The sequence below is a fragment of the Jaculus jaculus genome, chromosome 2, assembly GCF_020740685.1.
Source record: "Jaculus jaculus isolate mJacJac1 chromosome 2, mJacJac1.mat.Y.cur, whole genome shotgun sequence".
Taxonomy (NCBI): domain Eukaryota; kingdom Metazoa; phylum Chordata; class Mammalia; order Rodentia; family Dipodidae; genus Jaculus; species Jaculus jaculus.
This window is the reverse complement of record NC_059103.1, coordinates 169,012,276-169,033,108: the sequence shown is the minus strand read 5'-3', so window position 1 is coordinate 169,033,108 and position 20,833 is coordinate 169,012,276. Positions and strand designations below refer to the sequence as shown.

At 40.7% G+C, this 20,833-nt stretch overlaps 1 protein-coding gene across 1 annotated transcript in view; it reads left to right on the top strand.

The window, feature by feature from the left end:
- The first annotated feature begins 524 nt into the window (after positions 1 to 524).
- Nipal2 (NIPA like domain containing 2) overlaps positions 525 to 20,833 on the top strand; it is a 99,947-nt gene continuing 79,638 nt past the window's right edge. Inside the window, exon 1 of the mRNA XM_004662976.2 lies at positions 525 to 647. Coding sequence (XP_004663033.2) covers positions 525 to 647 — 123 coding nt within the window. The remainder of the gene's footprint in view (positions 648 to 20,833) is intronic.

The window sequence follows — 20,833 nt, the reverse complement described above, 5'->3', positions numbered from 1 at the left end:
GATTTGAAAACAAGTAAAACCAGTTTACCTAGTTAAGAGTCCTTAAGACCCTTTCATAACATTTCTCGTTCTAAATTATCTGCAGTGATTCCTTTGGGATCTAAGGAAACCCCATCCAAATCACCCAACATACAATTGGGATGTGCCAACTACCACCTAGGGATTCTCTCCTTCGTTCTAAGAAATTACTAAAAAGTGTGGCCAAGGAGCTCTGGTAATTATTTGGGCCTTCATTCCCACGTGCTGTGTGTGGGTGGGGGGGGAGGTTGCACTGCAATGGACAAGGGCAGTGGTCACTCCTTTCTCTCCATGCACCGGGACAAAGTAGCCGCTAAGCACACAACAGACCGAGAAGAGCCTCGCCGATGACGATGATCTAATCCAGGCCGCGAGGCGCGGGCCCAGGCGGCGGAGGCCGGGTGGGGCGGGGCGGGGCGGGAGCCAGGTGATCGCGGCGCCTCCCCGGCCGGCCGGAAGTGGCTGCGAAGCGGCTGCGGGCGGAGCGCGCGGGAGAGCGAGTCCTCATGGCGGCGCCCCGCGACGACGGCGCGTCGGCCGTGCTGGACGAGTTGTCTCGGAACTTCACGTACTGGGCGCCGGGCGCGGGCAACGGCTCGCTGTCGGGCGCGTGGTACGGGAGGCACCAGGTAAGGCCGGGCCGAGACCCCGGCGCCGCCCCGCGCGAGCGTGCGTACGTGCGTGCGCGTGCGTGCGCGTGCGTGCGCATGTGTGCGCGCGCGCACGGGGAGAGCTGACGTGGGCTGAGGCCGCGCGGTCGTCCTCTCCCAGACGGCCTGGATCCCGTCCCGATGTCAGCCGGGCGCGGGTCCCCTTAGGTCTCGCAGCGCTCCTCCTTTTCCGTGTGGGAAACGTAGTCTCAGGTTGCACTTGCACCCCTCGCCGCCGCTCCATCGCCGGCCCCTTGAGAAAACGTGATGAGCCTGAGCCATGCTAGTTGATGCTGCAAGTATGCATTTAAGAGGATCAAAGGGGATTGGAGCTGCCCATTTATTTTTGGTTAGGCCGAACATGGGCTGGGGGAGAGGAGTTTCACTGGCCAGCCCAGCGTCTAGCAGAATTGATATTCCTTCCACTGAGGGCAAGTGAGCCTTTTTTTTTTTTTTTAGGGTAGGTTTCAGACATCCTCCTGTTTTCATAAGTGTGTTACTTTGTTGTTGGTCCTTAACAAAACCATGGATCCTTTTATTTTACAAGAATATATGAATAAAATTGTGTTGCAGTTGGTCCAAATGAGGAGACTTTAACCAATAATCAAAGGAGCTTAGATTCCTTTTATGCTTAAGAAGTGTCTCTTGAAGGTTAGTTTCTAAACCCAAGGGACAATTTGTATAAGGAATAAATAAGCTTGCCCACCTCATTAGTTTTCAACAGAGGAGAGATTATTGCTTTGTTTGTTTTGCCACACAAAAAAATATTAAGATGGGAAAAATGGGGTGGGAAGGACTCTGGGCCCTATCCTATTTCTCCCTCCACCCACAGGAACTAACAAAGAACAGAATCACTTTTCACAGGAACTTCCTTGAGTGTGTATCTGTTATAGACTCTGCGTGTAGTAGAAGCATTTCCAATAACATTTAATAATGAATATATCTGCTTTTGGTAAAAATATTGGCTAACCCTAGCAGTTAGATGTGACCAGTTACAGCATCATTGAAATCCGGAAAACATTGTTTTCACACTGGAAACTTCTGCAGTCATTGGTTTTCTTGACCAATTTCCTGGAATTCTTGATTGTCTTGGCACTCCCATAAATGTGAAACAAGTGCTGTTTGCAAGGCTTAACTTGCCTTTGAGGGTGTGTATTTTGTACATGTTAGAAAGGGTGTGAGATAAGAGTCAGCTTTTCCCATCAGTGTGCACATTTAGGCCATGTTCTAGAGACTGTAGTATTTTATCCTTTCACTTATTATTAAAAGGATAATTACTTTCATTTCAAGAAAAAGTAAAAAATTATTATTATTTTTGGTTTTTCGAGATAGAGTCTCACTGTCACCCAGGCTGACCTGGAATTCACTACATAGTGTCAGGCCGGCCTCAAATTCATGGCAATCCTCCTACCTTTGCCTCCTGAGTGCTGGGATTAAAGGAGTGTGCCACCACGCCCCGCCGAAAGAATTATTTTTAAAATCCACTCAGTGAACATTTTATTAAATGCCTCTAGTATGGCCAGGCCAGTAAAAGTAAAAAGGTAATCCAACATTTCTTTTCTGATACTGAATAGAGATGGGTGAACATGGGTAACTCCCCCCCCCCAAAAAAAAAAGGTAGGTGAAAGTTCCTAAACCTCACCAGCATAATTACCCTTAGTGATAACCAGCAGGTTAGCCCAGCTTTTGTGGTGTTTGTTAACCTCAGTTTCAGCACATGTGAAATACTTGCCCCTTGTAGAAGCAATAAACCAATGGGAAGGATGTCCTACGGACATTGACTACACTGACAGCCTGCCCGATCTGGTAAGAAGCCCTGCTAGGAGTCTAGATAGAACAGTTCTGCAAGGGTAGTTTCTTTATGTTGAACCCACCATTTTCAGTACAAAAAGCAGATGTTCTTAAGATGTTTATTAAACTCACTACTGTGTACAGTGTTATGGGAATATTCACTGTAGTCCATGACCCAAACCTTCCTTCCAGGAACACTATTAGGTGCCTGGGAAGATGTAAGAATCTCCACAACAAGGTGTATGTGATAAGTGTCCTGTGAGTGATATGAAGTCCTGTGGAAATTTAGAGCCAGGTAGCTTTCGGCTGGGACATCAGAAATATGTTTGTGGCAAGTGATGTGTGAGCTAGACACATAAGGATGGGCTTCACTTGCTGATAGCAGTGCACAGGTGGCAGTCATTTGAGGAAAGGCTAACCCTAGGAATGAGGAGCAGCCCTCGTTTCTGAACATTGCCATGCCTGCATTTTGATTTGATGATGGTTGTGGTTGCCCTGAAAATGGAGACTAATGTAAAGTGGAAATAAGATTTGAGGCCTTGGCTCTGGTCCTAGATTGCCTTAAAAGATCAGTGAGAAAGTTTAGACATTATCTTGTGGATTGATGTTTTTTTTCCCTCCCTCTTTTTTTTTTTTAAACAAAGAGTACAAGAATCAAAGCAAATTAAATAAAAGAAATTTAAATTAGGGTTATGAGGAAGTAGAATCCTCAAACCGGCCTGATGTGGACTAAATCCAGCATATAGATGTGTCTTTGACCTTCAGAGAAGTTTAAAAATGTTTAATACATTGCCAATACATAAAAATGAGATTAGCTATAAAATTTCATGTTTCCATTGCTTCCTTGAATATTAGAAGTTCTAGCCCCACATGATCTTTCCCACGGGATCACAGTGAGCTCCCCACTGTGGCCTCTTTCCTTGCTCTGTCTTTTTTTTTACCTGCTGTCTCTTGCAGGCATCTGACTTGGACTTGCTGCTCTTACCTAGCTGAGTATCCTGGAGCAAGTCTTTTAGTTACTTACCAGTAAGATGAGGTTTGGAGTAGAAACCCTCCAAACCCCCTTATGCTGTGTGGTTGAATAAATTAAGTCCCACACAGAAAAGTGGTAGAGATAATGGGGGGGAAGGAAAGGGAGAGTTGCTGTGAAGAAGGATTTTTATTGTTGGTTCTTTGAAGTTGTGCATATTGCTAACTAAATTCACAAGGACAATGTTAGAAAGGCATATTCTGCATAAAGTGAGATGGAAATTTAGATTCTTCTATGTCCTTGAGTAACTTTTTTTTTTTTTCCTTTTGGTTTTCAAGGTAGGGTCTCACTCTATCCCAGGCTGACCTGGAATTCACTATATAGTCTCAGGCTGGCTTGAAGCTCATTGCAGTCCCTCCTGAGTGCTCTAGTTAAAGGCGTGTGCCACCTCGCCCAGTGCGCTTGACTCACTTTTGATTCTCAGTGGCTAGAATTTTTAGTTAACATGTTTAAAGAAAAGTTGATACAACTTGGCAGGGAAGAGACAGAGACATTTATTATGTGACACTTTATCGCTGTTACCTTATTTGAGCTCTGTAACAACTTCCTAAGGTACATATTATCCTCACTGTTCATGTAAGGGAACTTGTCCTGAAAAACTTCCCCCAAGATCTTACAGCAAATGGGTTTAGTGGTAAAGCTATTCTTCTTCCTTGTCCGAAGGTCATTGCTAGAGAGGGAGGCTTGAGAAGAACGTGATGATTTAAGAGTCCATGGGACAGAGGAGTGACTCTGCCTTGTCTTGCCATGCTTACGAAAAATCCCATGAGTATTCTGTTGCCCTTTTATTGATTTTTCTTTGCTATCATCCATCTCTTTTCTGCAGGCAGCTGCATATGACTATCTGAAAAGAAGGCAAAGTGCCAAACATTTTCAAATAATCAGCGGCCTGGGTATTTCCTTTATCCTTCTTAAGAAAACACCTTTTTGTTTTATTTTGTTTATATTTATTGATTTTTTTGTCTTATACATTGGATGTGACATTTTTCCTTTACTAGACTTTCCTACAGGTAAATGTAAAACACAGGTAATTATAGCAAAGCTTATGTTTAAAAAAGAAAGAAAGAAAGAAAGAAAAAGATAAAGAAAGGAAGGAAAGGAGGAACTTTTTGTCTGAGGAGCTGTGTTTTCATGCTCCTGTGAATTTGGCAGACCACATATTTACATTGAAATTTACCTGACACTATCCTTATGTTTGATTCACACTAACTGGTTATAATATTTGCATTGCTTCACTCTGCCAAATTTAAGCAATAGGAAACTTTGCCAGATTACAGATTTCCATGGCCTGATTTCTTCAAAGATCATTTTTATAAGAAAAAAAGAGTTAGGAAAGAATAGATGAGAGAAGGAAGTTATGGATTAAAATAGACTTGAAAGATATAAAGGAACAAAAGACAGCATTCAACTATAGTATCTAGGGGTGCACACTTGGGTTATAAACCTATAAGGGAAAGCCAAAAGAATGTTTGCCACAAAGCCTGGTCAATGGCTCTTGGGTAGAAAGAAGGCTGTGATTACACGATACAAAAAGAGGCTTACTGCAGCTCCATGTTTGTTTTTTTCATCTAAATACTATTTGTCAGGGTGTTTGCCATATTCATTTTGTTTCCTTATAAAAATTGTTGCGGCTGGGCATGGTGGTGCACGCCTTTAATCTCAGTACTTGGGAGGCTGAGGTAGAGGATTTCTGTGAGTTCAAGGCTGCCCTGAGACTACATAGTGAAGTCCAGGTCAGCCTAGGCTAGAGTGGAACACTACCTCAAAAAAGAAAAAAAAAAAATTATTGAAAAGATTTTTATTTAAATATTGATAATTGTTGACATTGACCTTTGAAAGCTCACCATGGAAAGGTTATTCCCAAATCTATTCTTTTTGCTCCTTTATTGAATACTTTTTAAAGCTCACACTTTTTACTGGATGTGTCATGAAGTTGCTTAATCTCTTTCTCTTTTTTATGAAGCAAGATTGGAGACTTTATTAAAAGGTAGAAGTGGCAGTTAAGGTGCTTGCTTACAAAGCCAAAGGATCCAGATTCAGTTTCTCTAGGACCCATCTATGCCAGATGCACAAGGAGACACATGTGTCTAGAGTTTGTTGCAGCAGCTAGAGGCTCTGGTGTGTCCATTCTCTTTCTCTTAAAATAAATAAGTAAATATTTTTTAAAAAAATAGTAGAAGGGGGCTGGTGAGATGTCTTAGTGGTTAAGGCACATGTCTGTGAAGCCTAAGGACCCCGGTTCAATTCTCCAGATCCCACATTAGCCAGATGCACAAGGGGGCACATGCGTCTAGAGTTCGTTTGCAGTGGCTAGAGGCCCTGGTGCGCCCATTCTCACTCTCTATCTACCTCTCTCTCTCTGTCTCTAATTAATAAATAAATAAAAGTTTAAAAAAATCTTTACAAAAAAAAATAGTAGAAGGGAGCCGGAGGGATGGCTTAGCAGTTAAGGCATTTGCCTGCAAAGTCCAAGGACCCAGGTTTGATTCCCCAGGACCCACGTTAGCCAGATGCACAAGGGGGCGCATGCATCTGGGGTTCATTTGCAGTGGGTGGAGGCCCTGGCACACCCATTCTCTCTCTCCTTCCCTCCCTCTTTCTCTGTCAAATAAATAAATAAAAATAAAATGTATTTAAAAAATAGTAGAAGGAAAGATGCTCCAGGAAATAGAAAAAGAGAGACAAACACACCTAATAAGACAGGTGGGGGCTTTTCTAGAACAGTGTCAACAGGGTACTTAGCATTCTTCATTGACATGGAAAACATAATCATGCATGCATACCTTACAGGACTGTTGTAAGAATGAAATAAAATAATGCTTGTAATAGGTTGATATTGTATATATGTAAGTACAATGATTGTGATGGGGAGGTAATATGATGAAGAATGGAATTTCAAAGGGGAAAGTGTGGGGGGTGAGGAGGGAGGGAATTACCATGGGATTTTTTTTTTATAATAATGGAAAATGCTAATAAAAATTTAAAAATTTTAAAAAAATAATGCTTGTACCAAACGTACATGCATTACAAGTAACGGGTTACAGGCAAGGTCATAAAGTATATATTCCTAGTCAGTAATCTAGGGACTCATCACAAATGGAAATAAGAAAAATCAAGTTGGTCATTCAATACAGCTTTACTTTCTTTAACATATATCCACTGTCTCTCTGTGCCTGCCTCACTCCCTTTGATGTTTGCTCCCGCCCCCTTTCATCCTCCAGGAATACTTCCTAACTAGAGTCATTTCCTAATTGAAACATTTGGTGTCTTGAAATGCTAGGGCAAGGATTCTTCATATGTTGTTTGCCACTTTCCAGACTTTTAGGTTGGAGAGACAAGGTGTGTATCATGGAGTCACAGCTGACAGAAGTTTCTGGTGGAAGTATTTCACACTCCCTAACTGGACTAGCCTGAAAAGGTTCAGTCAGGGTTAGCATAAGACTTTATGCCATTTATTTTAGCTTAGGGCTGTTGTTGTTAGTTTTTGTTTTGTTTTCCCACCTGAAGTGCCAGTACTACAGAGGCTGGGGAGATGGCTCAGTCAGTAAAAGTTTTGCCATGCAAGCATGAGGACATGAGTTAGGGTCCACAGCATCCAAATAAAAGCCTGTAATCGGGCTGGAGAGATGGCTTAGTGGTTAAGTCACTTGCCTGCGAAGCCTGAAGACCCATGTTCAACTCTCCAGATCCCACATTAAGCAGATGCAACAAAGGTGAGGCAAGCGGAAGGTCGTACATGCCCACTAGGTAGCACAAATGTCTGGCGTTCAATTGCAGTGGCTGAGGCCCTGGAGCACCAATTCTCTATCGCACCTCTCTGTCTCTATCTCGCTCTCTCTAAAAAATAGAGGACAAAAGCCTGTAATCCCAGCATTAGGGAGAGACTTGCTTACTGGCTAACCAGCCTAGTATGGCTACATAGTTAAAACATGCATACACAAATGCACACCACACACAAATACACATCCAAAAAAAAATGAAAGAACCCATATTCCTCTATGTTAAGTTTATACCTTTTATGAGCCATCCATCCTCACCCATGTTCCGGGTGAGTTATGTTTTCACATAGTCAAGATTCAGTCTGTCATAGACAGCCAGAGGGTCCTGACGGCTAGTGTGGTGGTTTGATTCAGGTGTTCCCCATAAACTTAGATGTTCTGAATGCTAGGTTCCCAGCTGATGGGGATTTGAGAATTAACGCCTCCTGGAGGCAGCATATTGTTAGGGGTGGGCTTATGGGTATTATGGCCAGTTTCCCCATGCCAGTGTTTGGCACACTTTCTGGCTGCTATTGTCCACCTTATGTTGGCCAGGGGTTATGTCCACCCTCTGCTCATGCCATCATTTTCCCCTGTCATCATGGGCTTTCCCCCCCACCCAAGTCTGTAAGCCAAAATAACCCCCCCCCCTTTTTTCACAAAAGCTAGTCTTGGTTGGGTGATTTCTGCCAGCAATGTGAACCTGACTGCAACAGCTAGGGGTGGGCAGCTAACACTCTACTTCTCTTTTGCATTGCTTTCAGGAGTACACACCTGTACTTCTGTCTGACCTTGTCGTTTGCTCAGCCCAGTCACTCTTAACATGGCCTTCTGTCGTCATTGGTGCTGACTGATAATCCCTCATGTAAATATAAGCAACTATGTTTAGTCATGCATTCTATACCTCATTGAGAGTTAGTCATGGTTCCTCCAAAGATCCACCCTGAGCTTAACAAGACATAGCAGGTCTGCATAAAATAAATGTCCATCTGCCTGCTCATGAGCTCAGTTCTGGTTTCTTAACTCTCCAGACCTTGCATTCCTTGCAAATCTCAAATTATTTTCTTCTTAAAAGAACCTAGACCACTGAACTGACCTCTTTAACTTTCAGGAAGGGTCAGTGGTTCTCTATTGTGACATTTGAACTAGCTTTCTTATCAAAAGTGCTTTGAAGGATAAGAGGCTTTCAGCTGCAAGTTCTGCAAAACTTAACTTCAACTGGATTAAATAATAAAAGAAATTAATCCATCTGGACAAAATATAAAGCTAGAGTAATTCTGGGTTCATACAAGCCTTGATTCATATACCTTAGAATATGCTTTAGAAATACTTGAAAACTTTTTTTTAAAAAACAATATAATAATATTTTCATATGATCCAGCAACCCTACTTCTTGGTATTTACCTAAAGGTTGGAATCAGATTTTTGAAGAGATATCTGTATCATTCTCATGTTCATTGCAGCATTATTCACTATAGCCAAGTTAAGCATCAACTTTAGTAACCACTCACAAATGACTGGATAAGGAAATATAGTATATATGCACAGTGGAATACTACTAAGCCTTAAAAGGGAAAAAGTCATTTTCAACAATATGGAATTAGAGAACATGATGCTCAGTGAAATAAGCCAGGCATAAAAAGACAAATCCGCCCGCGTGGTGGCACACAACTTTAATCCCAGCACTCTGGAGGCAGAGGTAGAGGATCACCATGAGTTCGAGGCCACCCTGAGACTACAGAGTGAGTTCCAGGTCAGCCTGGGATAGAGTGAGACCCTACCTAGGGAGGAAAAAAAAGCCTAAAAAGATAAATCCCACATGAGCTCACTTACATGTGTAATCCTATGCAATTGGATGCATAGAATCAGAAAGTTGGATGCTGGCTATACAGGCTGAGAGTTCAGAGAACTGAGGAGATGATGGTTAAAGGATACAGTCTCAGGTGGCTATGTTGGGCTCAATTGCAGGTGATAAATATAACTAATAATGTACTATACATTTAACATTTGCTAAGAGTGAATTTCAAATGCTTTTGCCAATAAGCATTTGATATGATAAATGTCAATTCATTCTATTTAATTATTCCAACATTGGAGCGTCACTTTGTATAAGTTGTTCACAATAAAAAATTTCAAAAATACTTGAAAAACAATATTTAAAGGAGTGAAGTCATCCCCCACTCCCCCCCCCCCTTGAATTCACAGTGATCCTCCTGCCTTTGCCTCTGCCTGCTGAGTGCTGGGAGTAAAGGTATGTGCCACTATGCCCAGCTACCCTTGGTTTTTATTTCTGACTGACTGATTATACTAAACTTCTAGAACTAGCATGACACTATGATGTGATCATAAATAAATGAGCCAAAGCAGAGAGAAAATATCATATACCTTTGGCTGTGACTACCTGAGTAACATCCGTGGTGAGATGAGCAAGATTCAAGCAGACCTAACATTATAAGGACAGTATCTGTGATTTACACACGGAGCGTTTTCCTTTGAGCCAAATAACAACTTCCACTGAAGAGTCCTTGGATGTCTTCTGTGTGTTGAGTAGGAAGTTTGTTGGGACATGGCTACTGGACTAGTGGGATGGGAGAGTTTTGCCAGGAATAGGGGTGAGAGGATAGGAAAAAGCTTGGCTGTGAGGACTGGCCTTTTAGAGGCAGTGCAGAGCCCAAGTCACAATGTGCAAAGCATGTAGCAAACTTGAACTCGATTCATGCCTTGATTTCAGAAAGTTCTATCTTAATCAGTGCTGAAAGCCTGAGAAGTCTGACAGGGTTCAGCTGGTGTGTGACATTATGTTCCCTCTCAAAGCTCAGGCAGAAATGCACTCAGTAGTTAGCATCTCATAATAGAGATGGTAAAGTTCCTTCTTCAAAGGACAGTAGTTGGCAAACCGCTGTTGGAGTTGAAAGCCAGCATTGTTCCCCAAAGAGGTGTGTGTTCTAGAAACCCAGGTAGGTGTGCAGCTAAACCAGTTTACAGCATCCAGCTTTAGGGTGGAAGTCATACTCCAATTCCTGGGGCTGGGCCTTCAAGAGCAGCCTATAATCCTGCTTCTTTAGAAACAAAGAATTACAGGTTTAAAAAAATATGATTAAAATATATTCTTGCAAAATATGAAAAGTTAGATGGTCCTATACTGATCTGGATGCAAGAAATAGCATTCTTTGTGTTAGTGTATCTGTCCTGGTTTCAAAAATTCCTTTTCCAGTATTATAGGACTAAGTTGTTTTGTAATAGAACCAAGTTAAAGATTTCTTTAACTGGAGCTTCACCTTTTATTGCCTCTTTTTCTCCTTTTAACAAAGTGCTAAAAGTCTCCAAAGGATGTGTTAGTAAATGTATTCCTTTCCCATAAGTTTGTTGTGCTGAAACTTAAATTTCTCAGAAGCAAAAAACATGGCAACTTCTTAGCAAAACTAAAGTTTATCCTTAGAAGATTTTTTTTTAAATGAGGAATGTACAATTGTGGAAGATGTGTTCTTACAAAGAAAAGACAGAATTTAATAGCTCTTAATTCTATGGGATGGCAACATTCTGGGTTTTTCTCCCTAGGTTTTAAGGTTGATTAGAAATTGGCAGGGAACAGCTTGTAGAATAGTAATGATATACGGTGTTTTGGAACCCTGACCTTTTCTCTTGGCTTTTAAGCATCAGATTTGGATACAATGTCATGAAACTTTTTCTCAGGATAGGAATGTAATAACATACAGTAATTAAGATAACAAATTAAAAATCTATTCCTGGCTGAAATTTTTCTTTTTCACATATGGCATTATAGTTTGAACTCTATTTGGATTAGTTTTGCAGACAACTCAATTATCCACCAAAGTGAAGGAGATTAATAAAAATAGCTCAGTCCACCCAGTAATCTGAACTTCATTACCATATTCCAGGTTGCTGCCAGTATTGAGTGCTATGAATATTATTTCTTCATGGTTCTTTTGTAATTAACTGTCTTTGTTGTTCCCATTTCTTTCTAAAGTCCTGGAATCAATCTCTAAATTGGTCTTCCTATTTGGTGGTCTCCCTCTCTGCTCTCTATCCTCTGATCTTGTGATAGCTTGAGTCTCAATGTTCCCCAAAAGCCCATGTGTTAAGGGTTGGTCTTCAGCCTATGGCTCTATGTGGAGATGGTAGAACTTTCAGTGGTTGGAGCCTGGTGGAAGAAAGTTAGGTTATTTGGGGGCATGCCCTTGATTGGTATACTGACACCCTGGTCCTCCTCGCTTTGCTTCCTAACTGCTATGAAGTGAACAGGTCTCTTCTCCTATATGCTCCTGCCATGACATGCTGTGTTACCCAAAGCAAAGAGACCAATTGATCATGAACTTAAAAATCTCAGCAACTGCTCACCAAAATAGACCTTTGTTCTTTTTAAGTTGCCAGAATGCCCCTATCCTTGTGATCAGCTTGTAAGGTAGCAAGATTTCCTTAACTCCTTCCCTGAGGTGAGCTGAATAAGGATCCTCGAAAAGGTACCCAGATCTCAGTTACAGGGTCATCTGTGAATGCTCCTTTGCATAAAAAGAGTTTATGCTGGGCATGGTGGCACACACCTTTAATCCCAGAACTTGGGAGGCAGAGGTAGAAGGATCGCTGTGAGTTCGAGGCCACCCTGAGACTACAGAGTGAATTCTAGGTCAGCCAGTGCTAGAATGAGGCCTTACCTCGAAAAAAAAAAAAGTTTGCAGGGACTAGGAAGATACCTCAGTGGTTAAAGGTGCTTGCTTTCTTCCCAGCCATCTATATAAAGCTGAATGGGCATTCATTTGCAGTGGCAAGAGACTCTTGCACACCCATACACATGTGCAAATAAATAAATAAATAAAACTTAATTTTTAAAATTATTTTTCTTTATTAGAGAAAGAGAAATAATTGGGGTAGGGGGATTGAGAGAGAGAGAATGGGTGTGCCAGGGCCTCCAGCTACTGCAAATGAACTCCAGATGCATGTGCCCCCTTGTGCATCTGGCTTACATGGGTCTTGGGGAATCAAACCAGGTCCTTTGGCTTTGTAGGCAAGCATCTTAATGACTAAGCCATTTCTGCAGCCCCTAAAACTAGTTAAAAAAGAGAGAATCTGTGGGCTGGAGAGATGACATACTTGTTAAGGTGCTTGCCTGAGGTTCGATTCCCCAGTACCCACATAAGCTAGATGTTCAAGGTGGCACATGCATCTGGAGTTTGTTTATAATGATTGGAGGCCCTGGCATGCCACTCCTCCCCCCCCCCCCCCGCTTCCCTCTCTCTTTCTCCCAAATAAATAAATAAAAATAAAATATTTTAAAAAAAGAATTTGCAGATGTGATTAGAGAAAGGGTCTGAGATGGGGAGATCATCCTGGATTAGTCAACTGGGCCCCAAATGCCATCACTTGTATCTTTATATCAGGGGGATACAGACATATTTGATGCAGAGGAGGAGAAAGCAACACAAATACAGAGCCACAAGCCAAGGAAGCCAGCAGTCTGCAGGAGTTGGAAGAAACAAGGTATTCTCCTTTAGAGCCCTCAGAGGATGCATAGCTCTCCCAACTCCTTGATTTCAGCCCAACAAAACTGATTTCAGACTTTTGGCCTCCAGAACTGTGACAGGGTAAGTTGTGTTGGTTTAAGCCGCCACATGGAGCAGCCACCAGAATTGAATACCAGTGCCACCTAGGTGTAGTTGCCCTGCATCCCTTCTGTTCCTGTGGGTTCTGTAGAATACACCTCTATCACATACCTGCCAGGCATGGTCTGTCTGTCTTACTGGTTGCTTTCTCTACTTCCTCTGGGCTTCTAGAGGATTCTTTGCACCCTTAATTCCTGACATAGGACCTAATATTTAATAGTGGGTGAGCAAATCCCAAGTAGATGTGTAACTGAGTAGGTATTATCTGATGTGAGCATCCTCAGGTCTCTCCCACATCTGTCATCTTCTCTGGTCATTTTTGTTCCACATTCTTTTCTTCTACCTTGTGTGGTCTTCTCAAGAAGTGTCTACATGTGTTTCTTAATTTTTTTTTTTTACTTTATTTTATTTCAGAGAGAGAGAATGGGCATGCCAGGGCCTTCAGCCACCACAAACAAACTCCAGAAGCACACGCCACCTTGTGCAACTGGCTTAGGTGTGTCCTGGGGAATCAAACCTGGGACTTTTGGCTTTGTAGGCAAGCGCCTTAACTGCTGTCCCTCCAGCCCTACATGTGGTTTTAAGTTGGGCAATGGTTTTATTTTTCTCCTTAACAACTTTTCTTGGTTCTGCCCACTTTCTTTTATTCCTTTTCTTGTTGTCATCTCCCCTTTTAAGTGAATCCATACTCTTTTCAATTTTATTGAGCCTGAAAAGTAGGGTTTTTTTTTTAATTTTAGTTAAAAAAATTTCAAACCTATAAAAAAGTAAAAAGACTAGTACAATAAACACCATAGTCCTTCACCTAGGAGAGTCATTAATTGTTAACAACGTGAGGTATCTGTTAGTTATTCTCTATACATATATATAGCAATTTGAAACTCAGTGGCACACATTGTGAATCCTTATCCCTTAAATGATTACAGATGTATTTCTGAGCATTTGGATGGCTTCCTTTCCCATCTAGCTATTTTAGAGCTGGGATATGTGTCTGCCTATTTACTATGTGCAAATCCAAAACAACCCCCTGTCATTTTTCAGAGTTTACTGTGTTCTTGGGTGAGCTGAATGTCCATTTTCCAGACATGCATCCTCCCCATTAATGTCTTGAAGGTCATCCTGCAGTAATTCATTCTGCTATATCACTGATACCAGAAATTAAATCTCTCATTTCCAAGTCAGGCATGTTTACATCCCATAACAGAATAAAGCATTATTACAGTCATGATTTTGTTTAACTATTACTGTATTCAAAATCAGCTCTGAAACTGTGGTTCCCTTAGCCATGTACTAGCTCCATGTCAGTCTGATTCTGAGCTTATGTTTTGAAGGTAGAGCCAAAAATACAGCTGAGTTTAGAATCAGAAGTAGGACAAGCTATTACTAATTACACTCATATGGACAGACTGCCCATTCATGGACTAGAGGTCAATAACACAAGAATACAGGTCACTATGAAATATCTAAGGAACATTCTGGTGCACACAAAAGTAGGCTAGACCATTATTATTGCAAATAAAATTTAACATCTTAATGCTTATCAGTGCTGAGATTTTTAAGCCCAATTCTAGATAAATTGCTGTGGCTGTCACCATCTGTTTGCCAAGACATTCTAGAAAAGCTAGAAATCAGGCCACAGTGACAGTGAACACTATAAAAATTAAAGACTCCTTCCTGGGTCTCATGCCTAGGGTTATTTATAACTTCATTAAGATGTGAAGCATCCCTTCCTCCTAATATGGTCTTTGCTTTATTTCATTTTCTCTCAGATAAAAGAACAACTTTGGCTAGTGAACTTTTAAAAAAAGTGAAGCCAGGCGTGGTGGCACACACCTTTAATGCCAGAACTTGGGAGGTAGAGATAAAAGGATTACCGTGAGCTCAAAGCCACCCTGATACTATGTAGTGAATTCCAGGTCAGCCTAAACTAGAGTGAGACCCTACCTCAAAAAAAAAAAAAAAAAGTGATACACTGGCCAGGTTCCTATTACAGTGCATGAAAAGTGACTTAGACATAATCTGTCTTCTTGAACGCAAAGTTACTTACGTTGTCTCACTTTGCAGAAGCCACTGACTCTGATCTCTTTACTATTTTCCAGATTAGTAAAGGGTTGAAGACAAAAGGGAAGGGGAAGGAAGTCTCACCCTCCACTAATTCTAAAGTGTTAGGAAACAGATACTGAATACATAATAATCTTTAATCTGATTGGATAAAAAAAAGTCAGGTCTGCTCGCTGCATATACATGATATTTCTGATTGAAGATAAAGATCTTATAGTCACTAAAACACACTGGGGAAACAATTACTCACCTCGTAGCTAGAAAGCAAAAGAGAGGAAGAAATCAGAGCCCACAGTCACCTTTGGGGGCATGCCCTCAGTGACCTAAGGACCTTTCAAAGCCTCTCCTCCTAAGGACATTGTCAAAACGTTGAGTAAAATAACTATCAGCACTTTTTGTCGATCCCCAAGAAAGAAATAATTGTCAGCCTACAATTCTATATTAAGAGAATAGATTTGCCTGGTGACAGAAAATTCATAACCCAAAGAATTATATAGAATGAGCAACTAAAGTTTTCTTTAGAAAGACATTAACACACCTCCTCCAAAAAAATAAAATTGCAGAGCATAAGATCCAAAAAGTGAAAACAGTCCATGTATTTATCAACAAATGAATGGATAAATAAAATGTTGTTCATTCATATAATGGATTAGGAGGCTCCAGTGACGCAATGGGTTAGTGTGTGACGCTTCTGTGGGAATGATGCCAGGGCAATGAGTTCCATGTAGTGGGCTTTCCAAAACCTTAAAAAGAAATGACACGTACTACATAATAAATGCTGATATAGTCTACAGCTTGATGAGCTTTGAAATCATGACACTAAATGGAAAACCAAACATAAAAGGCTATATGTTATATATCTACTGTGTGTGAAAATATTGTATGGATATGTAATGAGCAAATGAGCACATGGAACTTCAAGGAGGAGGGAACAGGGAGTGACAGCTAGTGGATGTGGAGTTTGGGGGTGATGGAAATATTTGAAATTAGGTAGGGGGAATTACTGTACAACTCTTTATATACTGAAAATGATTGAAATTTATACTTTTAAAGGTAGATATTAGGAAGTTGAAACTATATGTCAAAAAAGCTGTTATCTTTTAAAAGTACAGCAAAGATGGGCTGGAGAGATGGCTTAGTGGTTAAGCACTTGCCTGTGAAGCCTAAGGACCCCGGTTCGAGGCTCGGTTCCCCAGGTCCCATGTTAGCCAGATGCACAAGGGGGCACACGCGTCTGGAGTTCGTTTGCAGAGGCTGGAAGCCCTGGCGCACCCATTCTCTCTCTCTCCTCTATCTGTCTTTCTCTCTGTGTCTGTCACTCTCAAATAAATAAATTAATTAATTTTAAAAAAAAAAGTACAGCAAAGAGCTATGGAATGGGAAAACATGGATGAATAAGACAGGTACTGAATGAAAAATAATTACTAGGACTTCTTATTCATTGCAAGTGAAGATGCAAAATGGTACAGCCATTTTGAAGATGGTTTGGCAGTTTCTTCATCCAGAGTGTATGTATGTGTGCATGCACACATGTGTAGTGTCTTCATATGTGTGTAAAACCAAACATACTCTTACCATACTGAATCTCTTTCCCTCTCTCCTCTCTGTTTTGGTGTTTGCTCAAAGGAGCTGAAAATACAGACACACAAAAACCTATGAATGGACATTTTTAGCAGCTTTATTCATTCATAATTGCCTAAAACACGTAAGAAACAAAGATGTCCTTTTAAAAAAGTGAATGGACATATAAAATGTAGTAGTACATCCAGGGGCTGGAGAGATGGCTTAGCAGTTAAATTGCTTGCCTACAAAGCCTAAGGACCCAGGTTTGATCCCCTAGTACCCACATTAGCCAGATGCACAAGGTAGCAAATGCATCTGGAGTCCATTTGCAGTGGCTGAAAGCCCTGGTGTGCCCACTTTCTCTCCCTCTCTCTCTCTCTCTCTCTCTCTCTCTCTCTCTCTCTCTCTCTCTCTCTCTCTCTCATCTATATCTACCTCTTATATATCTCTCCCTTGTCTCAAATAAGTGAATAAATATTTTCAAATATGGTACATCCAGACAGGGGAGAGTTATTCAGGGCTAAAACATGATCTGCCAAGGCAAAACCCATGGAAGAACTTTAAATACACATCAATCTGAAAAGACTCTGTATTATGATTCCACCTACATAACATTCTGGGGAAGTGAAAACTGGACACAGTAAAAAAGATCAGTAGGTATGGGTGAGAATGAACAGCCACAGTTTGGAATATTTTTTTCACATACAACTTTTATTGGAGTATATTGTTATGATTGGTCTACTCTATTATGAATTATTATTAATCTCATGCTTTATTTGTCAATTAAACACTATCAAACTGTGTTTGAATAAAGAAACAGTGTATATAGTCAGCCTTTCATATGCACAGATTCAACCTACTCTAGGTCAAACATATTTTTTGAAACACTTTGTACTCCTTTTTCCCTTAACAATGTAGTATAACAGCTATGCCTATAGCATCTCCATTGTACTAGGTACCTGTTGCATTAACTTTTCCTGGGGAGATGTAAAACTGTCTCTTCACCCACATGAGGAACCAATGGCATATCAAAGTAAAGATACCACCAGAGTCTAACTTGGTGAACCATTGAGTTTATTCAGCTTGCTTACAGGAGCATAGATCCTGAAAGTTCATGTACACTTCATAATACAAGATGTTTTAGTGTATCTCTAAGAGTTCCCAACATCTAACAGTCCTAACACTGTTCAAAAGGCCAAGTTCAACATTTGCTCTTAGACGCAAGGTCTCCTATTAATTGAATTTCTGGAAAAAAAAAATCAAAATGCAGATCACATAGTTCAAATATATAGTGGCACAGGGTAAACATTCCCATTCCAAATGGGAAGAATGGGGAATGTTAAAGATGGCTAAGACCAAAGCAAGAAACTAAGCAAATATAGCATTTTAGAGAATGAGACTACCTACTGTGGTTCAGTATAACCTAGAGCTAACCCTATCATAACCTATGACTTGGGTGGTAGGGATATGTTAATATAGATTCATTAAATGTACCAAATAGACCATGTGGGGGTGGGGAAGGTGTTGATGATGGGAGAGGTTCCACATTTATGGGGGTAGGGTATAAATAGAACATCTCTTGGCTTTTTTTGTGAACTAAAACTATTTTAAATCAAGTTTTATTTTAAAATAACAGCAATGATGAATTTGAGGCTGTAACAACCAGGCAGAACTCGACAATATACTAACTTAGTAGTTGACAACAAGTATGGCAGGAGAGAACACAGGAGTTAAAATAAATGGAAGTTTTAATAATTCTCGGGAGGATGAGAATATTGATTGACTTTAGAATTCATGTCAAGAATGCATGATAAATGTGGAGAAAGTGGATTACTCACACCTTGCCACTCTGGAAAGTAGTCTGGCAGTTCCTTCCAGAACTAAAAATGGACTCACCACACAACCCAGCAATTACATTTTTAGGCATTTATCCCAGAGAAATTAAGGCTTATTTTCATGGAGAATTTTTACATGAACATTCATAGCAGCTTTATTTATAACAACCTTAAACTGGAAACTACACAAATGTCATTCAACAAGTGGATAGTTAGACAAACTGTGATACATGCATATCATGAAATACTACTCAGCAATTAGAAGGAATTAAGTATTGATACAGCATCCTCAAGCAAGCCTTCAGGAACACATGCTGAGTGAGAAAAGCCAATTTCAAAAGTATACATTCTTCATGACTCCACATGGATAACATTTGTGAAGTAATAAAGAAACAGAAAACAGATTAGTGGTTTCTGTGGGTGAGGGGCTTGGAGAAGAAAATTATGTATCTGTAAAGAGGTAACAGAAAGGGGTCTTGTGCTGAAGGTATTAAAGAGTATCTCCATTGTAGAGCTACACACACATACCATATGTGCACATATAACTGAAGAAAGGGCAATTTATTGGTTTTGATTTTTTTTTAATATTCTTATTTATTTTCAAGGAGAGAGAGAAAGAGAATGAGGATGGTGCACCAGGACCTCTCTAGCCACTGCAAACAAACTCCACATGCATGTGCCACTTTGTGTATCTGGCTTTATGTGGGTATTAGGGAATTGAACCTGGGTGGTTTAGCTTTGCAGGCAAGTGCCTTAATCGTTGATCCATCTCTCCAGCCCTGGTTTTAATTATTTATTTTTATTTTTAGCTTCTTTGGTTTTTTGTTTTTTTTTTTTTTTTTTTTTGAGGTAGGATCTCACTCTATCCCAGGATGACCTGGAACTCACTATGCAGTTTCAGGATGGCCTCGAATTCACAGTGATCCTCCTACCTGTGCCTCCCAAGTGCTGGGATTAAAGGCGTGCACCACCATGCCTGGCTTTGGTTTTGATATTTTAATCTAGTTTCATAAGATGCTAACATTGGGATGGCTAAAAGGGTACATTGGACCTGCCTGAATAATTTTGTTGCATCCTATTATAAGCCTTTAATAGGAACTTTTAATGAAAAGAGAGAAAAAGAAAACCAATTCTGAGAGGATGTAGGAAAGGAGAATTAGAAAATACAGCAAAAGAAAACTTAAAAAAAAGAAAACCAAGATAAGACTGGAGGGATGGCTTAGCGGTTAAGGCACTTGCCTGCAAAGCCAAAGGACCTCAGTTTGATTCCCCAGGACCCACATTAGCCAGATGCACAAGGGGGCACACAGGTTGCAGTGGCTGGAGGCCCTGGTATGCCCATTCTCTCTATCCCCCTCCCTTCTCTCTGTCAAATTAAATAAATAAATAAATAAGATAGTAGAAATAAAATATATAGATAGTCACAATAAATATAATAGACCATAAACTTGCAACTTGACACTGAAAGTTTTAATCGAGATTTTTTTTCTCTCTCTTCCCCCTTTGTGTGTGTGTGTGTGTGTGTGTGTGTGTAGGGTGGTTCCTGCCATGAAATGTACGTGGAGGTCAGAACAACCTCAGGTGCTGGTCCTCACCTTCCACCCTGTTGAAGGCAGGGTCTCTTAAGGCTTACTGCTGTGCTTGCCAGACTATCTGGCACACAGGGTCTCAGGAGAGCCTTCCTTCTTGCTGTGGGCATACTGGAATTGTGGAAGCTTGTGCTGCCTCATCCAGCTTTCCATGGGTTTTGGGAATCTGAACTCAGGTTCTTGTGCTTGCATCACAAGCACTTTATCTATTGATCCATCTCCCTAGACCCTTGAGAAAGTTATTTTCTATGTAAAGAACACAAATAAAATATGACAAAATGGTGGTCATCAGATGTGTGGAAAGAAATACAAAGGATCCGTAATTTCAATTAGATAGGAGGAATACATTTCTGAAATCTTATATAATATGGTGACTAACCATATAGAATGCTAAAAGAATGGATGTGGAATGTCCTAACCACACAGCTAGATTTAATAATTCTTCAATATATACATAATGCAAAACATACTTTACACAGCAAATACAAATAATTCTGTCAAATATAAACTTTTTAACAGAACATGTTTTATATATTTGAGAGAAAGAGGCAGATAGATAGAGGGAGGGAGAGAACGGGTATGCCAGGGCATCCAGCCACTGCAAATGGAGTCCAGACGCATGCACCCCCTTGTGCATCTGGCTTATGTGGGTCCTGGAGAATTGAACTGGGATCCTCTGGCTTTGCAGGCAAATGCCTTAACCACTAAGCTATCTCTCCAGCCAAATATAAACTTTAAAAAGTATTTATTTATTTGAGAGAGAGAGAGAGGCAGAAAGAGAGAGTGGGAGAGAGAGAATGGGCATACCAGGCCCTCCAGCCACTGTAAATGAACTCCACTTGTATAAGCCACCTTGTGCATCTGGTTTATATGGGGCCTGGGGAATCAAACCTAGGTCCTTAGGCTTTGCAGGCAAGTGC